Raw genomic sequence first — 26,250 nt, forward strand, 5'->3', positions numbered from 1 at the left:
AAAAATAAGTAAATAAAAAATGAAAGTGTTTATCGTAAATATATATATAACCCTTTTCTGCTTTACAGTTGTCCCGTTTTCACATCCATTTCTGCCTTACGATATTTCAATGTTTTTCCTCTTTTAGGGACATTCTTTGGTCCTTTTTCTTTTGAAAAAGAGATTTTATCTCGAAATATTAAGACCTCCACCATCCCAGTTACATCAAACAGTTGATATTTACTGATTTATATTGTGATTATTTTTAAAAATGAATGGATATACAAAGTTAAATAAAATCACAAAACGAATATGACCGTCTTTCGTTTGTCCATTTTAGTTCATCCGTCACGTCAATACAACAGCCGGTTGTCTGCATTCCTATAGCCTTCTTATACTCTTCCATATCTATTTACCAGCAATGCTTCAAGCAAACTACCTTTCTCTGTTAAAAAAAATTGTATTAAATCCTTTGAGAAGGATGCTGTAGTTAGTTGGGTCAATTAAAATGTAATGACACTTTAAAAAAAAAAAGGGTGTACAACATTGCAATTCTAAGTCAACAGAAATATTGTATGGACTTTTTCTGTAAGGTGTAGTGAATTAAGTATTATGGTATCTATTCTATGCAGAGGTCCTGGATATGACCTTAAACTATATCCAGTGGTGAAGCCCCAGCCTGCGGGCTTTGGGGAGTGTGAAGCCACCCTTTAATTGCTATTGCTCCCAGGTCCACTCTGACCCGGAGTGGTAGTACCTGTTAGGGTCCCAACTATGAGTTAAATAGAAACCGACTTGAAAACAACAAATATATTCTATTAAAAAAATTTTTTCTTAAAAATAACTGGATTTGGCATTAAATAACCTGACCCTAACCTAAAAAGTGTTGATATGTGGTAAAACAACCGACCAACTATTCCATGCAGAGTTAGAATTTTATTATAAATACTCCTAAGTCAACAGGCTTTAACTTTTGCCCGTTTTAAACAAGCTAAAAAGTTTAGTGTACATGTTCAATACAAAGTTAGGGATTAATAAGGTTGAAGGTTCAATTCTCAGTGAGGGCGGCCGAAAAATACAATTGCAAATTATTTAGCACCTCTATTCAGCCATGGCTGATGAAACGAGAGCATGCTCGGAAATTTGGACGGAAGTTCGAACGGAGCCCTTTATTTACTTCAGGTGGGTAGCATGCTCTTGTTCAGTCGGCCAAACTGAGAATTGAACCGCTAACCTTCAGAAGAATATTATTTTTACAAATGATTTTTTTCAAGTACCCTAACCATTGCACAATGGGCCTTTGTGTGAAGTAAATAAACGGCTCCGTTTGAAATGGCTTGTATTAAGGTTTAAAATGCAAAAGTCAAGTATCGTGATTCAGTTGTGCTCTAAACAGAAACATTAATTTCAAATGAACCCCCATCAAAAAACCTAATGTTGATTTCATACACCGGGCTCTTTTGCTTCTGCAGTAATAAAAAAATCTATTTTTGCATTCATTTATGATTTGAGAGGGGGGGGGGGGGGGTTAGTGGCTGTTGCCATAAATAAAAAATGGCCCCTCTCCTAAAAAAAAAAAAAACTTTCCTTGTGCAGACAGGATTCTGCAATGGTGAATTCTCCCCCCCCCCCACCAGTTATTTTGATTATCAATACTTATCAAAGGCATTTTGACACAAACCCTATCTAAGAACACTACCAGGCACATAAAGTACTTTTGTGTGAAATTTTGTAAAAAATCAACTCGACCGTTTGTGTGTATCTGTGTTTGTATGTCCGCTAAAAACTTTTGTCATCCATATCATACAGGCATAAATGCGGTATCGTTAGAAAGAGCAATCTCTCAAACCCATATTAAAAAATTAGGAAATAAAATCATCAATTATTTTGTGTAGAAATATCGTTTTGTTTGAATAGGGAGGAGATCAGATAAAAAAAACTTGCTTTCAACGTGGTTTGCAAACCACGCATGCGCAAACTGGCGTTACTTCCGTTAATAATGCATTCACTTACTAACTACAACTAACTGGATGTCTTCAAGTCCAACGCAAACAAATTCCTGAGGAACCGCCCCCTTAAGTAAGACACTTTATCAAATCTCCAATACTAACGATTACTACGATACTATCCCATTGATTACTGTACACACAATAACCCTTATCCTCGAGTGGCTTCCGGGCCTTGATAAGTGATGATCTCCATGTAAAAAAAGTCCTGGATATGGCCTTAAACTATATCCGATGGTGAGGCCCCAGCTTGCGGGTTTTGGGGAGTGTGGAGCCACCCTTTAATTGCCATTGCTCCCAGGTCCACTCTGATCCAGAGTGGTAGTACCTGTTAGGGTCCCAACTATGGGTTAAATAGAATCCGACTTAAAAAACAAATATACTCCATTAAAAATCGTTCCTCAAAATAACTAGATTCGGCATTAAATAACCTGAAAAAGGTTGATATGCCGTAAAACAAAAACAACCAACCAACCTGATCCTACCACTCAACTTTAAGAAGGCCATGCAACAATATCTCATAATTTTGGGGGAATTAGACCTAAAGTCTAAAGAGCAGAGTGTATTTTAATGTACTAGTTAATGTACTAATACTATTAAAAGAAAAAACAGTGCTCGTTGTAATGTAGATATATAATAAGCTCAATAGCTATAGATATCCTAGAGCTATTTTAATATTGAGTAAAATAATTCATAATTTTGAATTAAAAATCGGTTTCAAAAGAATTTTGATTTTGTTTGTTTTTCAAAATAACCAGATTCGCCATTAAATAACCTGAAAAAGGTTGATATGCCGTAAAACAACCAACCAACCAACCTAGATGCATATCTTAACTATGACTAGGGGTGCATCTCTCCCAGTGAATTAGTGCACCTCCATATAACAACCTGGAAATTTCTTATAACTTGGCACAGTACATACAGCACCTAGTCTTCCCAAATGGTCACTCGTCTGGTACTGGCCAGGCTCATCGTTGCTTAACATATCCATCTGGGTTAATCGTGCTTTACTGGATTCTCAAAAAAGCTTCAAATGAAGATTCATACAATCAGAAGTCTTGGTGGTATTTACAGCAGCTTTATTTCAGATGTTTCCTCCACTTGAAAGCTGCAATGCTGCTCCTACACTTTTCCTATCAACATTGTCTCATTACATCATTTTGTCTAAGTTCTAACATTCTTTTATGAAAACTAACATTCCTTTCTATTAAAACATTTTAGCATAAATAATTTTTTCTGTAAATATTAATAACAATCATAATAATCGTCGACCAGCACATCTTTCGGTGTTACCTGGCCAATATTTAACAATTGCCTGGAAAACCAAGATGGAGGTTTCGATAAACGGACACATGTCTACAGTTGGAGTCGTGTGAAAAGTAAAGTAATATTGGTAACATTTAATCATTTATATCTCGACTATTATATGAAAAGACCTTTGTGTGTGAGGGTTTGTTTCCTATGCACTCCGAAATGGCAGGGCCTATTTTTATAAAATTTCACACAACTGCACTTTATGTATCTGGCAGTGTTCTTGGGTTTTGTATCAGAATGTCTTTGATAAATATCGATAATCGAAAAAATTTGATGAAAGGAGAAACAGGCGATTTTGACTAAAGTTAACACCTTATATAGCCTAACATCACAAATGCATTTGAGAAGTTTTATTACTGCACAAGCAGAAAGGTTTGACATATAAAACCAATAGTAGGTTCTTTGATATGACAGGGGCGTGTTAGAAATGTTTCTGTTCAAAGCACAACTACACCATGATACTTGACTTTTGCATTTTTAATTTAAATTCTAGCCATAAGCAGAAAGGCCCGGCATATGAAATCAACAGTAGGTTCTTTGATATAACAGGGGTGTGTTTGAATTGAACCACTATACTTGACTTTTGCACTTTCAAATAATTTTATAAAATCAACAGCAGGTTCTCTATAATGTAATGTAGACTATAATGTATTGTGGACTAAGTCACTGCGGAAAGGCATGCGAGGCTTCCTCTCAGTACACTGTGGTGGGTCCCCAACTAGAGCAGGCAATCAATCGATTTCATCGATAATAAAAAAATATGGGAGTGTGAAACATTCATTGATCATCATTCAATCCCGGGCAACGTCAGGTTTCTTTGATAGTATGTGTGTGCGTGTATATATATATATATATATATATATATATATATACATATATATATATATATATATATATATATATATATATATATACATATATATATATATATATATATATATATATATAAGCTTTGAGAAGGAGTTTACTAATCAAGGCAAAAGCAAACTCAAAAACAAATATAAATATTGCTATTTATGTAGTAATCCGAACCAAATGAAAAAACTTTATATACGGTTGGTTGTTTTTGTCTTGTTAAATTTTGAATCAAATATATACCTATGAATCTATGTACATGTGTGCTCTTATATATATATATATAACCTATACAAATTTTCTTATTAATTTTCTTATAAATTTTATATCCAAACCTTTTACTTCAATTTTTCAGATTCATCTGCCTTACTTTTAATGCTAGGTTTATTTTTGGTGTCTTTTCAATTCAATAGAAATCCTCCTAAATTTGCTGATGAGGAGACCGTGCTTACCAAAAAAACTATGTATAATTGTTCTACGTGACTTCATGTATACCACAAATAAAAAGCACGGATTTCCGAAACGATCGTACAGATAATTGACTTTGTTGTTGTTCCTTCTTATGAAACTGATTTTTAATTTAATTAAATTTTGATTGTTAAATTTAAAAAATTTTAAAACTTTTAAATTATAAATCACATTACTTAATATATATATATATATATATGTATGTGTGTGTGTACCATTTGACTGTATAACTATATGCATCTAACTGGCTCTTTCCTCACAAAATATTTTCGCATGAATTGTTTCCCTATTTATATTCTTATATTTTTAAAATTTTATGACTAAAACTCATAAAATTTTTATTTTCATCTTATGCGGAACCAGCAAATGCATAGAAATGCTAATATTTAGCGTTCCTATCTGATTATTTTGATAAGTTTTCCTCTGATGAGAAGAATAAGCATAACACCCGTCTAGCTGAATCCACTGTCAAAAACTTTCCCCACTCTTTATCTGTGCCTAAATCAAAACGTAGATTCCATGAACAAAGCTTCTTTCTTAGAACTGCACGCCTGTGGAACTCTGTTCCGTCTGCCTGCTTCCCTCCTGACTACAACTTGGATGTCTTCAAGTCCAACGTAAACAAATTCCTGATGAACCGCCCCCTCCCCCTTAAGTAGACACTCTAAAATATCCACACTAACGTACTGTACTTACAATAACCCTTATCCATGAGTGGCTTCCGGGCCTTGATAAGTGGTGACCACCTTGTAAAAAAAATCTAACTAAAAAAATAAGCATTCTTTGAAACTCCGCGGATTAAGGATTACCTCACGCAACAGTTTTGGAGTATTCTGCCGAATAATAGAAACTAATTATAAACTTCTATTTTACAGCTTTGTTCTTACTATTATTTATTTATATATAAATGTATGAAAATTTGTTAAATATAAGAAGTTAATTGTTAAGATGTCTCCCTTCGTATTCAGATAAAGGGTTCTGCTTGTTTGTGTTAAGTTTTTCGTGATCTCCCTTGCTTGTTGTTGTGGATTGTCGCTTGGAAAACGAAGAGTGAGGTTTCAATAAATGGCGTGTGTCTGTGGCTGGTATTATGTGAAAAATAAACTAATATTGGTAACATTTATTAATATATATATATATATATATATATATATATATATATATATATATAAAATAAAAATTTCCTTAGATTTTACTTGTGCAAATGGAAATTCAATCAACTTTCTTGAAGTTATATATTTGGATTTTACCGTCCCTGGATTATTTATCTTCCACCAGACTATCCATTAATATGTAATCACCTTTTTCTTCACCATGTTCCCTCTGCTTCACTTTTTTGTTATCAAGTAAGATCTTTGACTGACTTGTTTTTTCATCAAATACTTTTGCATGCAAAATCCGATCCCGCATTTTGCTAATTCCTACCCTCTGATGAGAAGGAAAGTATTTCTTCGAAACTCCGCGGATTAAGGACTATCCACTTATCTAGTGTTTCCTTTTCAGATTGAATATGTTTTTAACTCATTTCAAAGTGTTTTTTAACATGTTTTATTAACTGTTTGCTCGTATATATATATATAATTTTTGTTCAATTTTTTTTTTTTTTTGCTTATCCTTCTAGCGAGAACCCTGGCGTCTCTGAGCCGATCTATGAGGATATCGATGGTGTTAACCTGGACAAATGCACCGCTGATAGTCCCGGTGACAAGTGTTGCTGCGTCGCACCTGATGTGTCGGCTTGTGGTCCAATTGCTGTCCTCAATGTGCTGGTAAGCTGACTTCTTGCCTCCCATGAACAAGGATTAAGGGTTCACTTATAAAATTTAAATCTAATATATAAAAGGCTGTATGTCTGTCTCTTTCAAAAAACACCCGACTAGCTGAAACCACCGTCAATAATTTTCCCCGCTCCTTATCTGTGCCTAAATCAAAACGTAGATTCCATGAACAAAGCTTCTTTCTTAGAACTGCACGCCTGTGGAACTCTGTTCCGCTTGCCTGTTTCCCCCCCGACTTCAACCTGGATGTCTTCAAGTCCAACACAAACAAATTCCTGATGAATCGCCCCCCCCCCTAAGTAATAACACCTTATCAATTCTCCAATACTATAACTGCACTATCCCATTGATTACTGTACACACAATAACCCTTATCCACGAGTGGCCATTGGGCCTTGATAAGTGATGAACTCCATGTAAAAAAAAAACTAAGTCACAGAGCGGCGCTAGGGGTCTCAAATGATTGGATTTTTTATGGAATGTTCTTTATGGGTCTTTAGCCGATTAAAATAGTTTTTAAAGGTCAAAAATGAGTCAAAATTGAAAAATCGTCATATATTTTGTACATTCATCTTTATTTTTAATCAGTTCATATGTGTGTCACGTTGGTACAGTGGTAACATCATCGGATTTGAATGCTACAGTTTCGGTTTCGATTCTAGCTGATGGCACCAAAATACTTTTTTTTTTTCACTTTTGAAATCACAACTCTATAATAATATACACGAAATCTGAACAAATTAAAATATCATATTTAAGCATATTTTATACCTGGGCAAAGCCCCCACCCCCACCCATGTATAAAATTTTCTGGAGAAGACAATGGAAGTGGTTTGGAATTTCTAGATGCCAAATATCTACATGTCTTAGTTTTAACTGACCCATGGGAACAGAACCCGTTTATATATATTAATGAAAACAGGGATGTAGTGTTTACCTGATATAAGCAATGATAAACTTCAAACCAATATAAATACCAGTATTTATATATAGAAAATTTAATCCCAACCAAATTAAAAAAGCTCAATACACAATAGAGAGTAGTGTGTATATATGCATGCCCATTGGCTGATAGGAATGGCGCGGTGGATACTAGAAAGCTGATTGGCTAACTAAAATCTCAATAGAAGGTGCGTGTATAAAAAGGGCAGACAGCCACAAAATTTGCGCATAAGCCTGAAGAATCCTAGAGTGGATGAAACGCGGAATATTTAGTGTAGCTTAATCGCCATATATATTTTATAACTAACTAACTAGCTCTACCTACGTATTGAGCACTTTTGAAGTAAATACTTAAAGTTTACGCATAAATTTATACTTTCGTATATTAATTTTATGGGAGTAAATTAAGTACTTATATATTCTTTATTCACTCCCAGATATTTTGCACAGCAAAACTGGAGGGAATGATGATCTTTGGTTTGTGGTATTTCTGCATCCAATAGGAAACCATCGACCCCCCCCCCCTTATAGGGAGACCTTTTTATCCCATCTTGTCTCTTTGGCGTCTCAAAAGCCAACCCACTAAAATTAACCCGGCTTATTCAAACCGGAGCCCTTGACACATCAAATCCGGTCCCCCGTTTGCATACCTTCCAGTGCAACTTGATCGGTCACCCAGTTTGATACCTGTCACAACATTACCCTTTGACCTTTTCTGCAGTTTGTTTTTTTTTCCAGTACTTTGCTTACTTTATATCTGTAAGTATATCAAAAAGCTTCATTAGCTGTATAATATGTATGCTAAATATCCTTATGTGGCATCTGGTTTTTATAAGTGGTGACTCCTTTTTAGTTTTGTTTTTTTTTCTCTTGTGTCTAAAATGTTAAAATAGTAAAGCAAGATTTTTTTTTTTTTTTTTTTTTTTTTTTTTTTTTCAGAATGCATTCGAGTATCCTATTGAGAAATCCAAAGTTTTGGAAAAGGCCCCTGTCAACCTGAGAGACACGTCAACAGCAATTGCCCCTTATTTATTTTCAAGAGCAAAAGCAGGTAAGTGAACAAGACACACAAGTTTGCAGTTTTGATAAATACTAGACACACCCGTTAGAAACTGAAATGAACTCTGGTGGAAAAATAATTAGTTTTCAATAGGTACTTAAATGAAATCCACCAGAATGCATTTAAGTTTCTAACAGGTGTCTAGATCCCTAGATGTAAAAAAAAAACCTTCTACTCTAATAGCTTCTTTCCCAAAACTGCTAGACTTTGGAATTCCCTTGAGAGTTCGAATTGAATTGTCTCCCTCTTATTTATAAATCATGACTGATCAAGACACTTACAGCAAAGACGTTATGTTTTTTTTTTTTTGTTTTTTTTTCATGTTCTTTTCCTTCTTCGCAGTACAGAGTCGAGTCTGCCTATCTGCCACAAGTTTTTTGCTCAACACATGCCTCTGAACACCCGGGCAATGCCGGGCACTCAGACTAGTCATATAGAAAGTAAAGAGATTTATTATTTTGAATTAACAAAAAAAAATTTTTTTTTTTTCCTGTAGGTACGACAGCTGAAGTGCTGATAAAATGCGTGGAATCCGTGACGAACGGTGCGATTCGAGGAAGATTCTTTGCTTTCCATCCACAACGGGATGTTCACCTTTTGAAGTGGTTGGGAGAATGGATGAAAAAAGGTAAACGAGATCTTGAGTTGTATCCCTTTTAGTCTGTCATTTTTCTTTTTTTCAAGGTCTGAAGGCCACTCAAGGATAACGTTTAATAAATGTAAGATGGAAGTGTGGTAATCGCTAATGGTGTAGATTGGGTAAAATTTGATTATTTATGGGGACGGCTCAACAAGAACTTGTTTACATTGGATTTGAAGGCTACCATGTTGTATTCAATCGGAAAGCAAGCCAGCAGAACAGTGTTCCACAGGCGGATAGTTCTGGGAAAGAAGCTTTGCTCATTGAATCTACATTTGGATTTAGTCACAAATACAGATTGGAGGAAATTGTACATAGTAGTTGAATTTTTTTTTGGGGTGGGGGGGTTGAAGGAAATTGTACATAGTAGTTGAATGGTTTTTTTTGTGGGGGAGTTGAAGGAAATTGTACATAGTAATTGAATGGGTTTTTTTTTTGGGGGGGGGGGGGTTGAAGGAAATTGTACATAGTAATTGAATGGGTTTTTTTTTTGGGGGGGGGGGGTTGAAGGAAATTGTACATAGTAATTGAATGTTTTTTTTGTGGGGGAGTTGAAGGAAATTGTACATAGTAATTGAATGGGTTTTTTTGTGGGGGAGTTGAAGGAAATTGTACATAGTAATTGAATGGTTTTTTTTGTGGGGGAGTTGAAGGAAATTGTACATAGTAATTGAATGGGTTTTTTTGTGGGGGAGTTGAAGGAAATTGTACATAGTAATTGAATGGGTTTTTTTGTGGGGGAGTTGAAAGGAAATTGTACATAGTAATTGAATGGTTTTTTTTGTGGGGGAGTTGAAGGAAATTGTACATAGTAATTGAATGGGTTTTTGGGGGGGGGTTGAAGGAAATTGTACATAGTAATTGAATGGGTTTTTTTTGTGGGGGAGTTGAAGGAAATTGTACATAGTAATTGAATGGTTTTTTTTGTGGGGGAGTTGAAGGAAATTGTACATAGTAATTGAATGGTTTTTTTTGTGGGGGAGTTGAAGGAAATTGTACATAGTAATTGAATGGGTTTTTTTGTGGGGGAGTTGAAGGAAATTGTACATAGTAATTGAATGGGTTTTTTTGTGGGGGAGTTGAAGGAAATTGTACATAGTAATTGAATGGTTTTTTTTGTGGGGGAGTTGAAGGAAATTGTACATAGTAATTGAATGGGTTTTTTTTGGGGGGGGGTTGAAGGAAATTGTACATAGTAATTGAATGGGTTTTTTTTGTGGGGGGGGTGAAGGAAATTGTACATATTAGTTGAATGGGTTTTTTTGTGGGGGGGTTGAAGGAAATTGTACATAGTAGTTGAATGGTTTTTTTTTTGTGGGGGGGGGGATGAAGGAAATTGTACATAGTTGAATGTTTTTTTTTTGTGGGGGGGGGTTGAAGGAAATTGTACATAGTAGTTGAATGGTTTTTTGGGGGGGGGTTGAAGGAAATTGTACATAGTAGTTGAATGGTTTTTTTTTGTGGGGGGGGGGGGCATAGATTGCAGTTCAATCGAGCACTTGCCATAAACATAATGATAGAGCAGAGACAGGCTCGCAAGGGCTCTTCTGTGGGAAAGAAGTTGCAGGGAAGAGAAAAGAGCATGACCTACTAGGTTTTGAAACCGGTTTTAAACTCCATCAAGGTTAAATAAGGCACGATATCAACAGTACTCTATTTTAGGGCATACCTAGCTCTTATATGGTCGTCTTCAAGTCTAATGTGAACAAGTTCTTGTTGAGCCGTCCTCTTAAGTAATCCAATTTACCAAGTTTCCACTACTAATGATTATTGTGAATATTTCCGCATTGCCTGCTGTACACTCATTAACCCTTATCCTTGAATGGCCTCTAGTCCTTGATGAGTGGTGACTCCTTTGTTAAAAAAAAACAGTTTATATATTGACGGGTTTTCTCATCCAGTATTTAACGCAATGCAATCGTTAAAACAAGTGAAATTATCTAATTTTCTTTTTTTTTTTTTTTTTTTTTTTTTTTACTGTTAGTAACAAATAGATTCTTGTAGCTTTGGCCATCTTGGAAAGTGCAACATTACGTCTTTTGAGATCCTCAGAGAGTTCTTACGAAATCCTAAAATTGGCAGAGAAGTTGCAATTATCTTTTTTTTCATTTTGTTGACCATCTTACTATTTATTTCCTTTACTCTCCAACACCTGCAGCACTCGTGCAGCCCCAGACTATGACATTCCTACCACCATGCTTGACACACTTACCTTTATACTCCTTACCTGGTTACCGCCACCACACATGCTTGAAGCCATCGGAATCAATCTAATCTTCATCTCCTCAAACCATAGGACATGATTCCAGTAATCTATGTGTTTTGTTGAAATTTCTTGAGCAAACTGTTTACAGGCTTTCTTGTGTATCATCTTCAGAAGAGATTTCCTTCTGGGGTGACAGCTATGCACGCCAATTTAATATAGAGTGCGGCATATGGTCTGAGCACTAACAGACTGACTCGCTTTCTCTTCAATCTCTGCACCTATGCTGACGGTACTCTTATGCCAATTTTTCAAAGAAAGCGTTTGGATTTGATGCTCAGTGCATGCACTCAGCGAAAACCAAATAAGTACATGGACATAAAAGTTTAAATTGCAAACTCGTGGAAAGTAAGAATATTTTCATATTTTTTTCTTCTCTTTGCTTGGCACTGTCACGACATCTTGGCATATGGTCTGAGCACTAACAGGCGGACTCCCTTTCTCTTCAATCTCTGCACCTACGCTGACGGTACTCTTATGCCGATTTTTCAAAGAAAGCATTTGGAGTTGATGCTCAGCATGCACACTCAGCTTCTCTGGATGACCTACCTGAATCGATCCTGCTCTTTTTAAACGCTGGTTGATCTTTGTTGCAGCTCAGTTTCATGATGTTGACAATCTTCTCGTAGCTTTGGCCATCTTCATGTAGCGCAACAGTACGTCTTTTAAGATCCTTACAGGGTTCTTTGCCATGTGGTGCCATGTTGTGTTGTATAATAAGGGGACAGGCTGTGAAGAAATCGGAGAGGCAAGCCAAGAACGTGATGTGAGGGTCACGTTTTAAACATAGCAACATGGAATGTTGGACATGAGCGTCACCTGAGCTAGTGACACACATAATTGGAATGCGGTGATGTTTCAAGGCCAAACAAACAAAAGGAAATTGGCCTACAATCGAAAACAACGGTTGTGGATTATTGGGACAATTATGCTTTGAATTAATCAAAAATAATAACATCAACAAATATTTTATGACCAGATCGGAATGCGGCTGACATTCGCAGCTGGGGCTAGAGAAATGTGACCGATACCAATATAAACAAAGATGTTTTGGTTTTACAAAAAGAGTAGCCGGCCGACGCGGTGAGAACAAGTCTGTCATCTGTCAACGCCCTCGCCACGCCTCTCTCCTCGCTAGTGGAGTCAGTGACAACCGACACCAAAGTGTAAAGAAAGATTGTTTAAAATAAACTCGAATTCTTTTGTAAACAGTCAAGTCTTAGTTGTCATTCCAAATATACACTCGTCGGTAAACTTGTCCGGCGACTATTTGTCCACGCAGTTATATATACTGAGTGCACACAACGCAACAGTTGGAACTTTCAGTGACCAATATGAGAGGGTGAGAACTGCACCACAAATTTGAACACACCTGCTCCCTATGCAGCTGAGTAACACTAATGAGTCACGTGACATTTTGGAGGGAAAATGATCAGCAGTACTCGATGTGGACATTTAGGGGTGTAATTTCTTGGGGGTGCACTTAGTTTTGTTGGCAGATGTTTAGCTTTTAATGGTTATATTTTGAGGGGAAAATAAATTAACTAAATAAATTAATAAATTATAATAATAATAATAATAATAATAATAAATAAATATAAGTTACATTTCATTGTGTCAGTGTGGTTTTGTTAGTGTTGCCCCATCAAGAGATCTGCTTGAATATCTGCAGAAATGTGAAGCCTTCCACAAGTTGTTGGAATGATGCATTGTAGCTAGATAAGATTTTTTTTTTTTACATGGTGGTTACCACTTATCAAGAGATCTGCTTGAATATCTGCAGAAATGTGAAGCCTTCCACAAGTTGTTGGAATGATGCATTGTAGCTAGATAAGATTTTTTTTTTTTTTACATGGTGGTTATCACTTATCAAGGCCCGGAAGCCACTCAGTGATAAGGGTTATTGCGTGTACAGTAATCAATGGGATAGTATCATAGTAATCGTTAGTATTGGAGATTTGATAAAGTGTCTTACTAGAGGATGGGGGGGGGGCGATTCATCGGGAATTTGTTTATGCCGGAGTTGAAGACATCCAAGTTGTAGTCAGGTGGGAAACAGGTAAACGGAAGAGAGTTCCACGAACGGAAGACGGAGAGTTCCGCAAACGGAAGAGATTACTTCGAAGGGGACTAGAGTTTTATGTGTGTACTAGTAATAAAAGTGCCTATCCGTAAAAAAAATGTGGAAGGGACCTCATATGTACATACACTCCTGATCAAAAAATTAAGACCACTTGAAAATCTTTAAAAAGAAACTTTTTTTTTTTTTTAAGATAGATTAAGGTTACCAAAACTACATCTTAAAAAGTTATGGGAAAAAAAAAGCTACTTTTCAAACATTTAATTCAGAAATATATACATTTTAAAAAAAAAAAATGAGGTATTTTATACTTGATCAAAATGTACTTGTACAGTTTAATCAACGCATTAAAAAATGAAAATATTGAAATAAAGTTATATTGTATGTATCCATTATGGACTGGAGTTTTCCAAAAAAATTTCACTTAATTTGGTTGAGTAGTTTTTTTGTTTTTTTTACAGCGGCAAAACACGTTTTTATGACAGTGCGCTGAAGGTAGCCATGTTTGGATCTTTAGAACATGCCAAGGGGAGATAACTAAGTCTAAAGCGCCGACCCCCCCCCCTCCCCTTCGTAAATCATAGCTTTTTTTTTTCTTAAAAAATTGAAACATAGCTACCTTTTGATCGCTATCATAAATTGTTTTTTCGCTGTAAAAAAAAACAAAACTACTTGATCAAATTAAGTAAAAAAAAAAATTTTTTTTTTTTTAGAGAACTTCATTCCATAATCGATACAATCAATATAACTTTTTTTTCAATATTTTCATTTTTTAATGTCTTGATTAAACTATACAAGTACTGATCAAAATTATAGACTTTATGAAGTTTCAGAAAACCCGAACTCTGTCTTCAATTGTTTTTTGTTCATACCTTCTTTCACCATTCCAGGTTTTCTGCATTGCAATCAGCATTCATAAATGCTCAAATATTTACCAGCAATGCTTCACGCAAACTACCTTCCTTAATTTAGAAAAAAAAAATTTCCTTTTTGTTTCCACAGATGCTGTTCCCCTCGCTACCTTAAACATCCAGAAATCCGTTCCTGATCCTTGGCACCACCAAATGATCCATGGTGTCAGCTGCGAGGGTAATTCTTTAATTTTATATTACAACCTGATATTGCGTAACTAATCATGAAAAAGGCTGTCTGAAGATATTGGTTCCTAAGACGAAATACACCTAACATTGATGCTTTTAGTTTTTCTTTCTTTTGCAAAACTAAATTATGTTCTGCAAAAACAAAAACAATAAGCCACCTTTCCCCCTTTTTTCTTCTTCCCATTTCCCTTTCTCTTTCACTCTCAATTTTCACGATTTTTTTTAACATAATATCTGCATTCTATGACGAGTATGACAAACTGATTTATCTCCCTTGACATAAATCAAGAGGCCACCATTTTTAAGCACAGAATTTCAGAATATAATTGTGGATGATTTTTGTTTTTTAAAAATACATCTACCACATCTTCTGGTCCTGGATATGATCTTAAACTATATCCGATGGTGAGGCCCCGCTTGCGGGAGTGTGGAGCCACCCTTTAATTGGCCCGGAGTGGTAGTACCTGTTAGGGTCCTAACTATGAATTAAATGGAAACCGACTTGAAAAAAACAAATATATTCTATTAAAAAAAAAATTGTTCTTCAAAATCACTGGATTTGGCATTAAATGACCTGAAAAGGGTTGATATGCCGTAAAACAAAAACAACTAACCAACATCTTCTACTTTACATAATTTTTGGAATTTATACTTTATTCGACATGACACTGGCGCTACCAGATCAGGCTGTCCGAAGATATTGGTTTCCTGAGACAAAATGCACCTAACATTGATGCTAGAAACGTATTATTTGAATTCGTTGGATTACTGTTCTCCAATCCAACCATAGACGGAATGCATCCTGTTGCATCTAAGATTGGTATGAAAGGAAAAATGCTATGAAAACAAGAATGCTCTCCACCGGATTCCTACCCTCCAAGAAGAGCAAATACCTGAGCCCAATGTTTGTCGCCACGAGTCATCGACATCCAAGTCAACACTCGTCTGACCTCCCCCTCCATCTTTCTCTGCGTCTTCTCTTTTTCTCTACATCCAACTCTCTCTTTTTGTCTTTCCATCTCTCCCATATTCCACTTATCTTGAACAACTTTAAATCTAAACCTTAAATCTTTTTTCTTTTTTTGTTTCTCTCTCTCCTGACTTCCGTTTCCACGGTGGATCACACAGGTGTGTATTTGACAAATTCTTTGAAATTGGTAAGTGAAGAATGCTTGATGCATCAACTGACCAGTGACAGCATCCTCCTCATTCCCCGTTTTGATGTCATCAGTCGTTATACCGAAGAGACGAACCTTTCTCAACTGATGAGCCCGAAGAATTCCAACAAATGGCGTACAATGAATGTCTTGGGTGAGAAATTTTTCTAAAACTTTTATTTTTTCATTTTTTTTTTATCTCAAACAACGCGTGGTTCGACGAGGATGTGAAGGGTTACCATTTGGTATCATGTCCACAGGAGACTGTAGATTTGAGCAGCGGTATGTCTGTTCGCATTACATTTAAACTTCTACAGGTAAAAAAAAAAACAATGAGGGAAGCAGGAAACATGGAGGGAATTCTGAAGTCTAGTAGTCAGAGAGAAGAAACATTAAGAGTAGGCAGCTTTTTAGAATCTAGGGACCTCAACAGTGATGGGGTGGGATTTTGCTGTTGGTTAGTTGGAGGTATACAGCATAATCGCATTGACACACCAGTTCTTGTCACTGAAGTTAAGCAACATTGAACCTGGTTAGTACTAGATGGGTGACCATTTGGGAATTCTAGGCGCTGTATATGCTCTCCGCTTATCTCGGTGGTTGGAGATGGCGCACCTTCTGCCCCAAAATATTTCATGCGCAAGCACCCCTAGATGCATCATCCCTAATGTGGCAACAATACTCTATGCATGGGAAAATAGTGGCTTTTTATATATATATATATATATATATATATATATATATATATATATATATATATACTAGAAAATGTACCTGGCATTGCCTGATATTAAACGTAACCTTGAATTCCTTTAAAAGAAGGGAAGCATGCATGGTCGCCCATGAGTGCACAGTGAATGAGGTATAAAAAAATTGACTAAGTTCAGCATTTGCCCCCCTGCCTCATTTAGCCCCCAAAATCCTCAGGTTCATGGGTGCTGCGACTAAGTGTGGATTGACACTGAATGAAAACAAGTGTCACTACTTTCTCATCTTTGTAGACGTGCTTCGATATATTGCCCTCCATGGTGCTTATCCTTTTCCTTGCATCTGGGCAGGAGCTGCTAAAAATAGCCTATCCTGCCTTGACAGAGTACAAAATAGACTTTGTGGCTTAGTGGGAGATGCCCTTTTCTCTTCCCTGCAACCTCTCTCCCACAGAAGAGACGTTGCGAGCCTGTCTTTGTTTTACCGTTATTTTCATGGCAAGTGCTCGTCTGAGCTCCAATCTCTGGTCCCCCCCTCGCCAGTCTTTCACGAGAAACACCCGTCTAGCCGAAGCCACTGTCCAAAATTTTCCCCACTCTCTATCCGTGCCTAAATCAAAACGTAGATTCCATGAAAAAAAGCTTCTTTCTTAGAACAGCACGCCAGTGGAACTCTGTTCCGTCTGCCTGTTTCCCACCTGACTACAACTTGGATGTCTTCAAATCCAATGTAAACAAATTCCTGATGAACCGCCCCCTTAAGTAGACACTTTATGAAATCTCAACACTAACGTACAATGTACTGTACATGCAATAACCCTTATCCCTGAGTGGCTTCCGGGCCTTGTAAAAACAAAAAAGCAAAAATAGAAGACATGGACACGGTAAATAAAATTGCCATAATCTCCGCACTCTTGATCTAACCAATGCTAATCCAGAAGAACACAAAATATCAAAGCTTCTGTATCAGTTTCATTGAATTCCATTTTGAACAAAAAAATCTGACATCTTTTCTATCCGTGGGGGCGCAAACTAATGCCAATAAGTACAAACCGGATTTCCTGTACCATCATGAGCAGTGAGAGCGATTCTTTTCAACCATATTTATTTTCTTCCTTTGTTTATTTGGGTGGGTTTTTCTTTTTTTATTTTATTTTATTTTTTTTTAATCAATTTGGTTAGCGTAGCAACTTCACAAACATTTAAACGGTAGCGTGTTTGCCGCATTCTGATGCGGTTTGAGGCGAAATGTTTAATAGGTGAATTTCACCTTTTCCGAAAACTGGCATATTAGGTCGCATTTTAATATGAAAAATGAAAAAAAATAAATAAATAAATGTAATTCAATGAAATTTACTAAATAATGAAAAACAGAAAGGAACTAATCCACACATTTTTATCTGTAGGTAAAATTTAAAATTTGAATAGTTCAGAATAAAACGTGAACAACACACAAACATGTCTTATCACGAATTGTTCAAAGTTTTCAATTACTAAAGAAAAACGAGAAAATGAGATTAGAATAAGATGTCTGCTGCGATGATATTATTTTGAACAAATGAAGCATGCATGTTCCCCTGTGAGTGCATAGTGAATGAGCCATAAAAAAAATGACCAAGTCCCCCCCCCATTTAGCTCAAAAAGTCTCCAAGGCCTTAACATATTTAAATTTGAGTTCAACACCATGCAAAACTGCTAAATAGACATGCACAGAAACTTTTGGACAAATATGGTAAAATAGTCCCAAAAATGGAGTGTTTTTATTAGCCCTAAAAGAGCCCCTGGGGCACACCCAAGAGTCATCGCGAAGTATAGAAAAACAAAATTATATAGAAATCAGTTAGTTCGAACTTTTCAGAAAGTTTTATAAAAATCCAACGCATCAGTTTTTTTTTTTTTTTTTTAATAAGCACAAAAGTGTCAATTTTAGCCATTTTAACCGAAAAGGCACCCCTAGGGGGGCAACCTTGAGCGTTTTCCCGCAAAATCTGTTTGGCTACTTGTTTACTCATATCACAGCGACAGGAGAGATAACCGAAGTAGTTAAACTGAAGCTGGCCTGCGGGATATTGAATATACAAATTTGGGCATATTTCATGGGTTTGAAAATATAGGTTCCGTTTTACCAATTGTCATAAAATTTTAACCATAGAATACTATTTTAATCTTCAAAAAGCCTGGAAATTTTCATGTAGTTTCGTTCCATAGAACCAAAGATATGAGCATTTCGATATTCAATTTGGCCACAAGTATGTGTGTATATATATATATATATATATATATATATATATATATATACATACACACACACACCACTTATTTGGAAATTTTATAAGTTCCAAATCATATCGACTATCGATCAGAATTTAACAAGTGAAGGCTCGTTAGAAAGGTGATGACCTGAATTGTGTCGTGCGCTATGTGACATTTGCCATTAAGGTCGCACATGACTGTTTCAAGAAGTGGGGGAGCACTTTTCTATATCAATTTAACATAAAATGAGCACCTACTTTATGGCCACCTTTTACGTTTAAAATGTCACATAGCGCACGACACAATTCAGGTCATCACCTTTCCAACGAGCCTTCATTTGTTAAATTCTTTATAATGTCTTCATATTTTTGAAACTACTCATTTCCTGGGAATTTTACTGTTTTCGCTTTCAGCACATTTGAAAACCTGTAATTGTGGTAATTTTAAAGAATTCCCAATATTTCAATCAAAGTCATTTGTTTTCCTAGTTTTGCATATAAATTACAAAATATCTGATATCTCCCCAAAACCTCTGGCCTTGATGGAGGGGAGACTAAAACTTGCTGCTATGGTTTCACATGGCCTGAAATAAAAGCAAGGGGGAGACTTGATTCCAAATATTTCTCATGTGTTATATCTCCCCTCTTCGGTTTTCATACATAAAGTAAAAATAAAGTGAATTTCACAGTGTATAAGGTTTATTCGATACTGGAGATATTCATAGTCATACCCTATTTCCAAAAAAGGGGAGATATAACATATGAGAAATATTTGGCATCAAGTCTCCCGTCATTTTTTTTTTTTTTTTTTTTAATTCACATTTAGCAAGTTTAAGACATCCCTCCATCAAGGCCAGAGGTTTGAGATTTTTTATTTTTATTTATATATATATATATATTGAACACCAAAAGATGGAGGAAGTGAGGAAACAGGGCTTTGGAAATTCTTTTACCCGAATACGATGTCTAGCATGTTAAAAATATACCTTTTGTTGTAAAAATCTAATGAATAAACATCTAAAGAAGTTGGTGGGGACAGAATATTTTTATGGAAACATAAATCGTAAAATTGCCTACTCATCATTGAAACAGCTGTAATGGAAAAAATCCAGAAAATAAACGAAGGTTATAAAAAGAAAACGTGAGTCTTTGAATTTTCAACAAAATTTTGCACTATATATATATATATATATACACACACACACATTTCTCCCAAAATCAGCCCAGCCTTGACAGTCGTTTTAAATTCTTTTTTCTACACACATCTTATCTTTCTTTTAATAAAATTATTTTAACTCATTCCCTTTTCCTTGCACCCATTTGTGAATTATTCCACAAATTTTTGCCTTTTGGATTACTTTGGACCATCTTCCAATCACGCGATTCCCTTGAATTTTACTTGTGGAAGTGGAAATTTAACCAACTTTTTTGGATTTTTGAATTTTACCGTTATTGGATATTTTACCCTTCACCAGACTATCCATTCACGTGGAATCACCTTTTTCTTCACCATATTCCCTCTGCTTCACTTTTTGTTATCAATTAAGATCTTTGACTTACTTGTAGTTTCATCAAATACTTTTGCAAGCAAAATCCGATCCCGCATTTTGCTAAATCCTACCTTCTGATGAGAAGGAAAGTATTTCTTCGAAACTCCTCGGATTAAGGACTATCCACTTATTTTGTGCTTCCTTTTTTTCTTTTTTTTTTTTTTTTTTTTTTTTTTTCACTCTTTTTCAAAGTGTTTTTTAACATGTTTTATTAACTACTTGTTCTTATATATATATATATATATATATATATATATATATATATATATATATATATACACACATATATATATATAAAACAAGATTAGATTTTAGTTTTCTAAAATTTATATCAGAATTGATTGTAAAGATTCGTGGCTCAATGGATAAAAGTGCTGTTTAACTCGCTGAATAAATAAGGATTAATTATTCAGATTACTGGACTCATCTTGGATGTTATTCTCACAACTTGACTGGCGTGTCACTCCCCCCCCCCCCCCTACGTCTTGACTGGCGTGTCACTTCCCCCCCCACCCACGTCTTGACTGGCGTGTCACCCCCCCCCTCCTACATCTTGACTGGAGTGTTATCCACCCTCACATCTTATGCACAAAAAAATTCACCTGAAGAAATTATGTCATCGAAAATGTTTTGAAATTATCATGAAAATAGAAACTTAAATAAACTTTTTTTTTTTTTACCATGTCAATTTAAAAATGTTTTTTTTCTTTCCTTTTTATGTCTCCGACTCCTTCGTTGATGCTGTGAACAACTAACCGCACTCAACAGGCCAAGTTGTAAACGTTCTCCGAGAGGCTAACATGCCTCGGCCGCCTGGCTACCAACCGCAACTCACCCAACACATCCGCATTCCTGCAGCTTACCGTGCGGGCATAACACTGTTTATCCGATCAGAGGCAGAGGCGTTCCATGAACTAATGAATGCCGCGGACCTACCTTTAAAAGTGGACTCCCCATCAGCAGACATTTCTTTACCTAGCCCCAGCAAAGAAGTAGACGGTGACGACGATGAAGCATCGGGCGGCTGTTGCATCTCTCATCCGGACCATTGCGCAGAACGTTGCAGCCGAACATATAACTCCTACGAGTACGCGGACAATAATTATGATGGTGGTTCTTCAGCTAGGATTGCACCCTCGGTCAATTTTGGCTCCGGTCCTTCGAGCTTGGACATGGATGATGCTGGAGCTGCGGCAGCCGCTCTACCTGACTCTAGCAATTCAATAGAGTCTCTGCACTCCCATCTCGACCTGCATGAATATAGCAGGGGGTCCAGGTATATTGTAAACCACGGCTATCCACGCAGAAACAATATGTACATACATTATTTTAAGAGCTAGAACAAAGTTGAGGGTGGGGTTTGCACCTGTCTGTGCGTCTGGTCTTTTTTTTTTTTTTTTTCCGCGGACGACTCCTTCTTACAAAGGTTGACGTCATTTTACAGTGGTCAAATTATGACAAATGTATTTTTTTCTCCTCGCATGAGTGTGTGATTCTGTTTCCTGAATATTAAGTGATGTTGATGACTGCCTGTCGCCTGCCCCTTACCCTGCCGAAAACCCTAACCCTGTTGAACCTTTAAAATTTGAAAGAAACTTACTTGCAACCTCCTTCTGCCCTTCAAATATATCTCTTCTTCTCTCCATCCCTCTCTCTTTCTTTTCTCCATCCCTCTCTTTCTTTTTCCTAAATATTAAGTGATGTTGATAACTGGCCTGTCACCCTTCACCTGCCGAAAACCGTCTTTGTTGAACCTTTAAGACTTAAAATAAACTTCCTTGCAACCTCTTTCTCCCCCTCCTCCTCCCCCTCTCACGCCTCTCTTTTTTTTCTTTCCTTCTCTTCTCACTTTATCTCTCTCTCTCCTTCTCTCTCCCCTTTTCTTGCCTCTATCCTTGATGAAAACTTTCTCTTTCTCTCTATCCTTTTCTCTCTCTCTCTCCACCTCTCTTCTCTCTGTTTCCTCTTCCCTCTTCTCTCTGTTTCCTCTCCCCTCTTCTCTCTGTTTTCTCTCCCCTCTTCTCTCTGTTTCCTCTCCCCTCTTCTCTCTGTTTCCTCTCCCCTCTTCTCTCTGTTTCCTCTCCCCTCTTCTCTCTGTTTCCTCTCCCCTCTGTTTCCTCTCCCCTCTGTTTCCTCTCCCCTCTGTTTCCTCTCCCCTCTGTTTCCTCTCCCCTCTGTTTCCTCTCCCCTCTGTTTCCTCTCCCCTCTGTTTCCTCTCCCCTCTGTTTCCTCTCCCCTCTGTTTCCTCTCCCCTCTGTTTCCTCTCCCCTCTCCTTCCTCTTCTCTCTCCTTCCTCTTCTCTCTCCTTCCTCTTCTCTCTCCTTCCTCTCCTCTCTCCTTCCTCTCCTCTCTCCTTCCTCCTTTCTTTCCTCTCCTCTCCTCCTCCCTCTTTCCCCACCTTTCACCTCTATTTCTCCAACTTCTACCTGTATCTCTTATATTTTTAATGCATCTTGTTTTTATATCTTATAAATAATTCATTGCCCACCTATCCCCTCTATCCTCATGCTTCCCTTATTCCCCCATCCCAGATCTTAGGGACATCTACACTCTGCCTTTACTCCCACCCAACCCTAACTCAGCTTCATAGGAAAGTTGATCATGAATTGTCTCTTTTTTTGAAAAACATGTAATGGCCTTACAGACCTTCCAAATCCCCCCCCCCCACTCCTGAGCAACCCCACAATCCTCATCTTGAAAATAGCAGTGGCTGGCTTATTTATGAAATCAGGGTTTTTTGTTTTTTTTTTTAATTATTTTATTTTATTTTTTGTTTTTTTATTTATTTTTTAAATTATTTATTTTTAAATTTTTTATTATTATAAATATTTTTGTTATTTTATTTACTTTTCTTTTTATTATTTTTTTTTTTTTCCTATTTTTTTGTTTTCATCACTTTTTCATTATTTTTTTAATGAAAAAAGTTTTTTATCATAATTTTTTTTTTTTTTTTTTTTTCGTTATTGTTTTCCTGAATCCACCATGGAAAAGGAGATAGAATGAATGCTCCCATGACAATTGGACAGAAAATGTGTGTGGGATGAATCGAAGTCAAAGATTAAAAAGTCTTGGTTGTTTACGAACAGTTTCGTCATTGGAAATTAAATTTGAAATTATCAGTTTTTTCTTTTCTTTGTGTTTGTTTTTCTTTTTTGTGCCTGTGCAAATATGCTAGAAAAACACTGTAAAGCCGGGTTTGTTTTACAATCCACAGAGGTACGAAAAAATAGTCAAAAGTTCAAATAAATGTTACTAAAGCCAAGATAAGTTACTCTTCTACCTATCTGGAAAAGTTTTTGTGATTTTATTCACTTTTAAACGTTTGTTCAGTTTGAAAAACATAGTGTCGAGCGTTAGGTAAGAAGAAAAATGGCTGCGAGTTGGCACCTAAATATTTAAAGCTTGATAATGACTTAAAAATTAGTATGAAACAGAATACTGTTAGAAACCCATCTAATGTATTAGGTTGGTGCAAAAATGTTTTTTACGTTCAACTTCAAAAGCTTATAACTTCTTGGGTTTGTATTACTGTACACATAGATTCGAAAAAGTTGTCAAAAAACAAATATATAACAAATAAATGTTATCAAAGGCCAGATAAGTTACTTTTCTACCAAACTGGATATAATTTTCGTGTTTATATTCAATGTAACATGTTTATTCAGCTCGAAAAGCATAGTGTTTACCGATGTATTGGAAAATTCAAAATGGCGCCCGAATCTCTCTTTAACACGGTAAGTTCGGGAAAAAGTGTTATAAATAATAAACTAGACAAAATACTAATTTTATTTTTATTTCGGACTATTAGTCTCATCTTTATTAGTTGTTTTGTTTTTTTTTATCTTTTTATTGGTTCACAACGTTTCGGCTAACTTCCTCTGGCCTTCGTTGGCCGAAACGTTGTGAACCAATAAAAAGAAGTTGGCCGAAACGTTGTGAACCAATAAAAAGATAAAAAAAAAACAAAACAACTACTAATAAAGATGAGACTAATAGTCCGAAATAAAAATAAAATTAACATAAAATGCTCATCTCAAAATAAAAAAATTCCAATTAAGGAATAATATATATATAGACAAAATACTGTTAGAAATTTGCTCAGTATATGTTACCGTGACACAAGTTGACATATATTCGGTGTTTTTTTTTTTGTTTTTTTTATAGTATTTTGTCTAGTTTATTATTTATAACACCTTTTCCCAAACTTACTGTGTTAAAGAGAGAGTCGGGCGCCATTTTTAATTGTCCAATACATCGGTAAACGCAATATGTTTTTCGAGCTGAATAAACATGTTACATTGAATAAAAATACAAAAAATATATCCAGTTTGATAGAAAAGTAAATTATCTTGCCTTTGATAACATTTATTTGTTATATATTTGTTTTTTGACAACTTTTTCAAATCTATGTGTACAGTAATACAAACCCGAAACTTTATTAATCGAAATAAGAACCATTAGAATCGACGCATTTTCACTAACGAGAAACAAGTTTATTTATCCCATTAGCATAGAAATCCAGAGTTCTGGAAGTCACTGAAGGCTGATTTGGCACCATCTCGGCTTTTGAAGCAGTTTTTACAGAGGAAGTTGTCAAGATGTTTAAAAAAGGTGATAATCGGTGGGCGAGAAGTCCGGTGAATATGGCGGATGAGGCAGTCTCATAAACCAATTCGTTCACCTTCTGCAAGGTCAGTTGAGCAACATGCGGGCGAGTGTTGTCATGGAGGAGAATTGGTCCCTCCAGATTGACCAATCTCTGGCACATACGTTGGAGCTTCTGGTGCATTTCGTCAATTTGTCGGCACTAATTCTTAAAACTTTTTATACACTTCTTAGATTATAATATCTCCGATTTACAAAACGAGGTTGAGTCTTACAACTTTTTATATGCTCCATAGATGATAATATCTCCGATTTACGAAACACGGTCATCTCTATCTTTTATTTGAGCGACTTTTCTGTTAAAAAATTTGCGCTCTGATTTCATTTCTCCATGGCGTGATGCTTGACCTAGAGAAGCAGACGTTGACGTTCGTTTAAGCACCTGCTTTTTTTAACCGTTTAATTTACACCATTTTCACTTCTCTGCCCGCTTAGCGTCGCGGTAATGTGTCACACTTTCTTGTCCGCTTTCGCCTCAAGGCTTTGGGTTCGAACCTACCTGCCTACCAATTTTTTTTTTTTTTTTTTTTTTTTTTTTTTTACACCTCCAAACATCCAGGCAACGCCGGGCACCTCCGCTAGTCAACGATAAAAGTAACACTTTCCATATTCATCTGCATCGACATTCTGGAAAGTAAAATAAGGATAATATAAAGTACAATCAGTGTTTTTGGAGTGAATGCATATTCGTCCAAACAGGTTCCAGCTTCGCCTCTCGAAGAACAAGATGAATTCCAGATGGACCAAAATCAAACGAGAACGGTTGGGTTTAATGGTTGTCTCTCCCCCTTAGGAGGGAGATGACGTGCCTCAAAAATGGAGACACGGCAAAAAGAAATTCACTTTCCATATTCATCTGCGTCGACATTCTGGAAAGTGAAATAGAGATAATATAAAGTACAATCAGTGTTTTTGGAGTGAATAACACTAGACGAAGCGCACTTGGGTCTAAGGGGGAGAGACAACCATTAAGCCTAACCGTTCTGTTCCAATTCTAAGTTCCAACTCCAATTACTCTTCTTGGCTAACTAGAACCACGTAACATACACGTACTTCCATCAGCTGATCAGATGCTTCAGGTAAACTTGTCTATGATATGGTTTTATCATATTTTGACAGTTTTTTTTTATCAACATTCTTCTCTTGCTTATCTCTCCAGTTAGATAGATAGATAGATAAATAGATAGATAGATCGAGGTGCATAGATATAGAAATAGATAGCTAATTAGATCGAGAGATTTATCGATAATACACTTAGATAAATAGATAGATCGACAGATAAATAACTAATAAATATTTTCTTGTGTTCGACCCACTACATAACACTAGAGGAAGCGCACTTGGGTCTAAAAGATATACCTGACTAGCCCCCGTCTCCAGTGCCTTAGTCGATTAACAAAAAATTAATTACTTCTCCAAGACACCCATTAAGCA

General features: G+C 36.1%; 1 protein-coding gene across 1 annotated transcript in view; it reads left to right on the plus strand.

The window, feature by feature from the left end:
• LOC145268838 (uncharacterized) overlaps window positions 1-21,875 on the plus strand; it is a 54,078-nt gene extending 32,203 nt beyond the window's left edge. Inside the window, exons 3-8 of the mRNA XM_080124505.1 lie at window positions 6,244-6,391; window positions 8,282-8,393; window positions 8,899-9,030; window positions 14,388-14,474; window positions 15,614-15,796; window positions 20,920-21,875. Coding sequence (XP_079980631.1) covers window positions 6,244-6,391; window positions 8,282-8,393; window positions 8,899-9,030; window positions 14,388-14,474; window positions 15,614-15,796; window positions 20,920-21,491 — 1,234 coding nt within the window. The 3' untranslated portion in view covers window positions 21,492-21,875. The remainder of the gene's footprint in view (window positions 1-6,243; window positions 6,392-8,281; window positions 8,394-8,898; window positions 9,031-14,387; window positions 14,475-15,613; window positions 15,797-20,919) is intronic.
• Window positions 21,876-26,250: the final 4,375 nt, after the last annotated feature.

The sequence above is a fragment of the Euprymna scolopes genome, chromosome 44 (assembly GCF_053919585.1).
Source record: "Euprymna scolopes isolate OS-2025 chromosome 44, ASM5391958v1, whole genome shotgun sequence".
NCBI classification, from domain to species: domain Eukaryota; kingdom Metazoa; phylum Mollusca; class Cephalopoda; order Sepiida; family Sepiolidae; genus Euprymna; species Euprymna scolopes.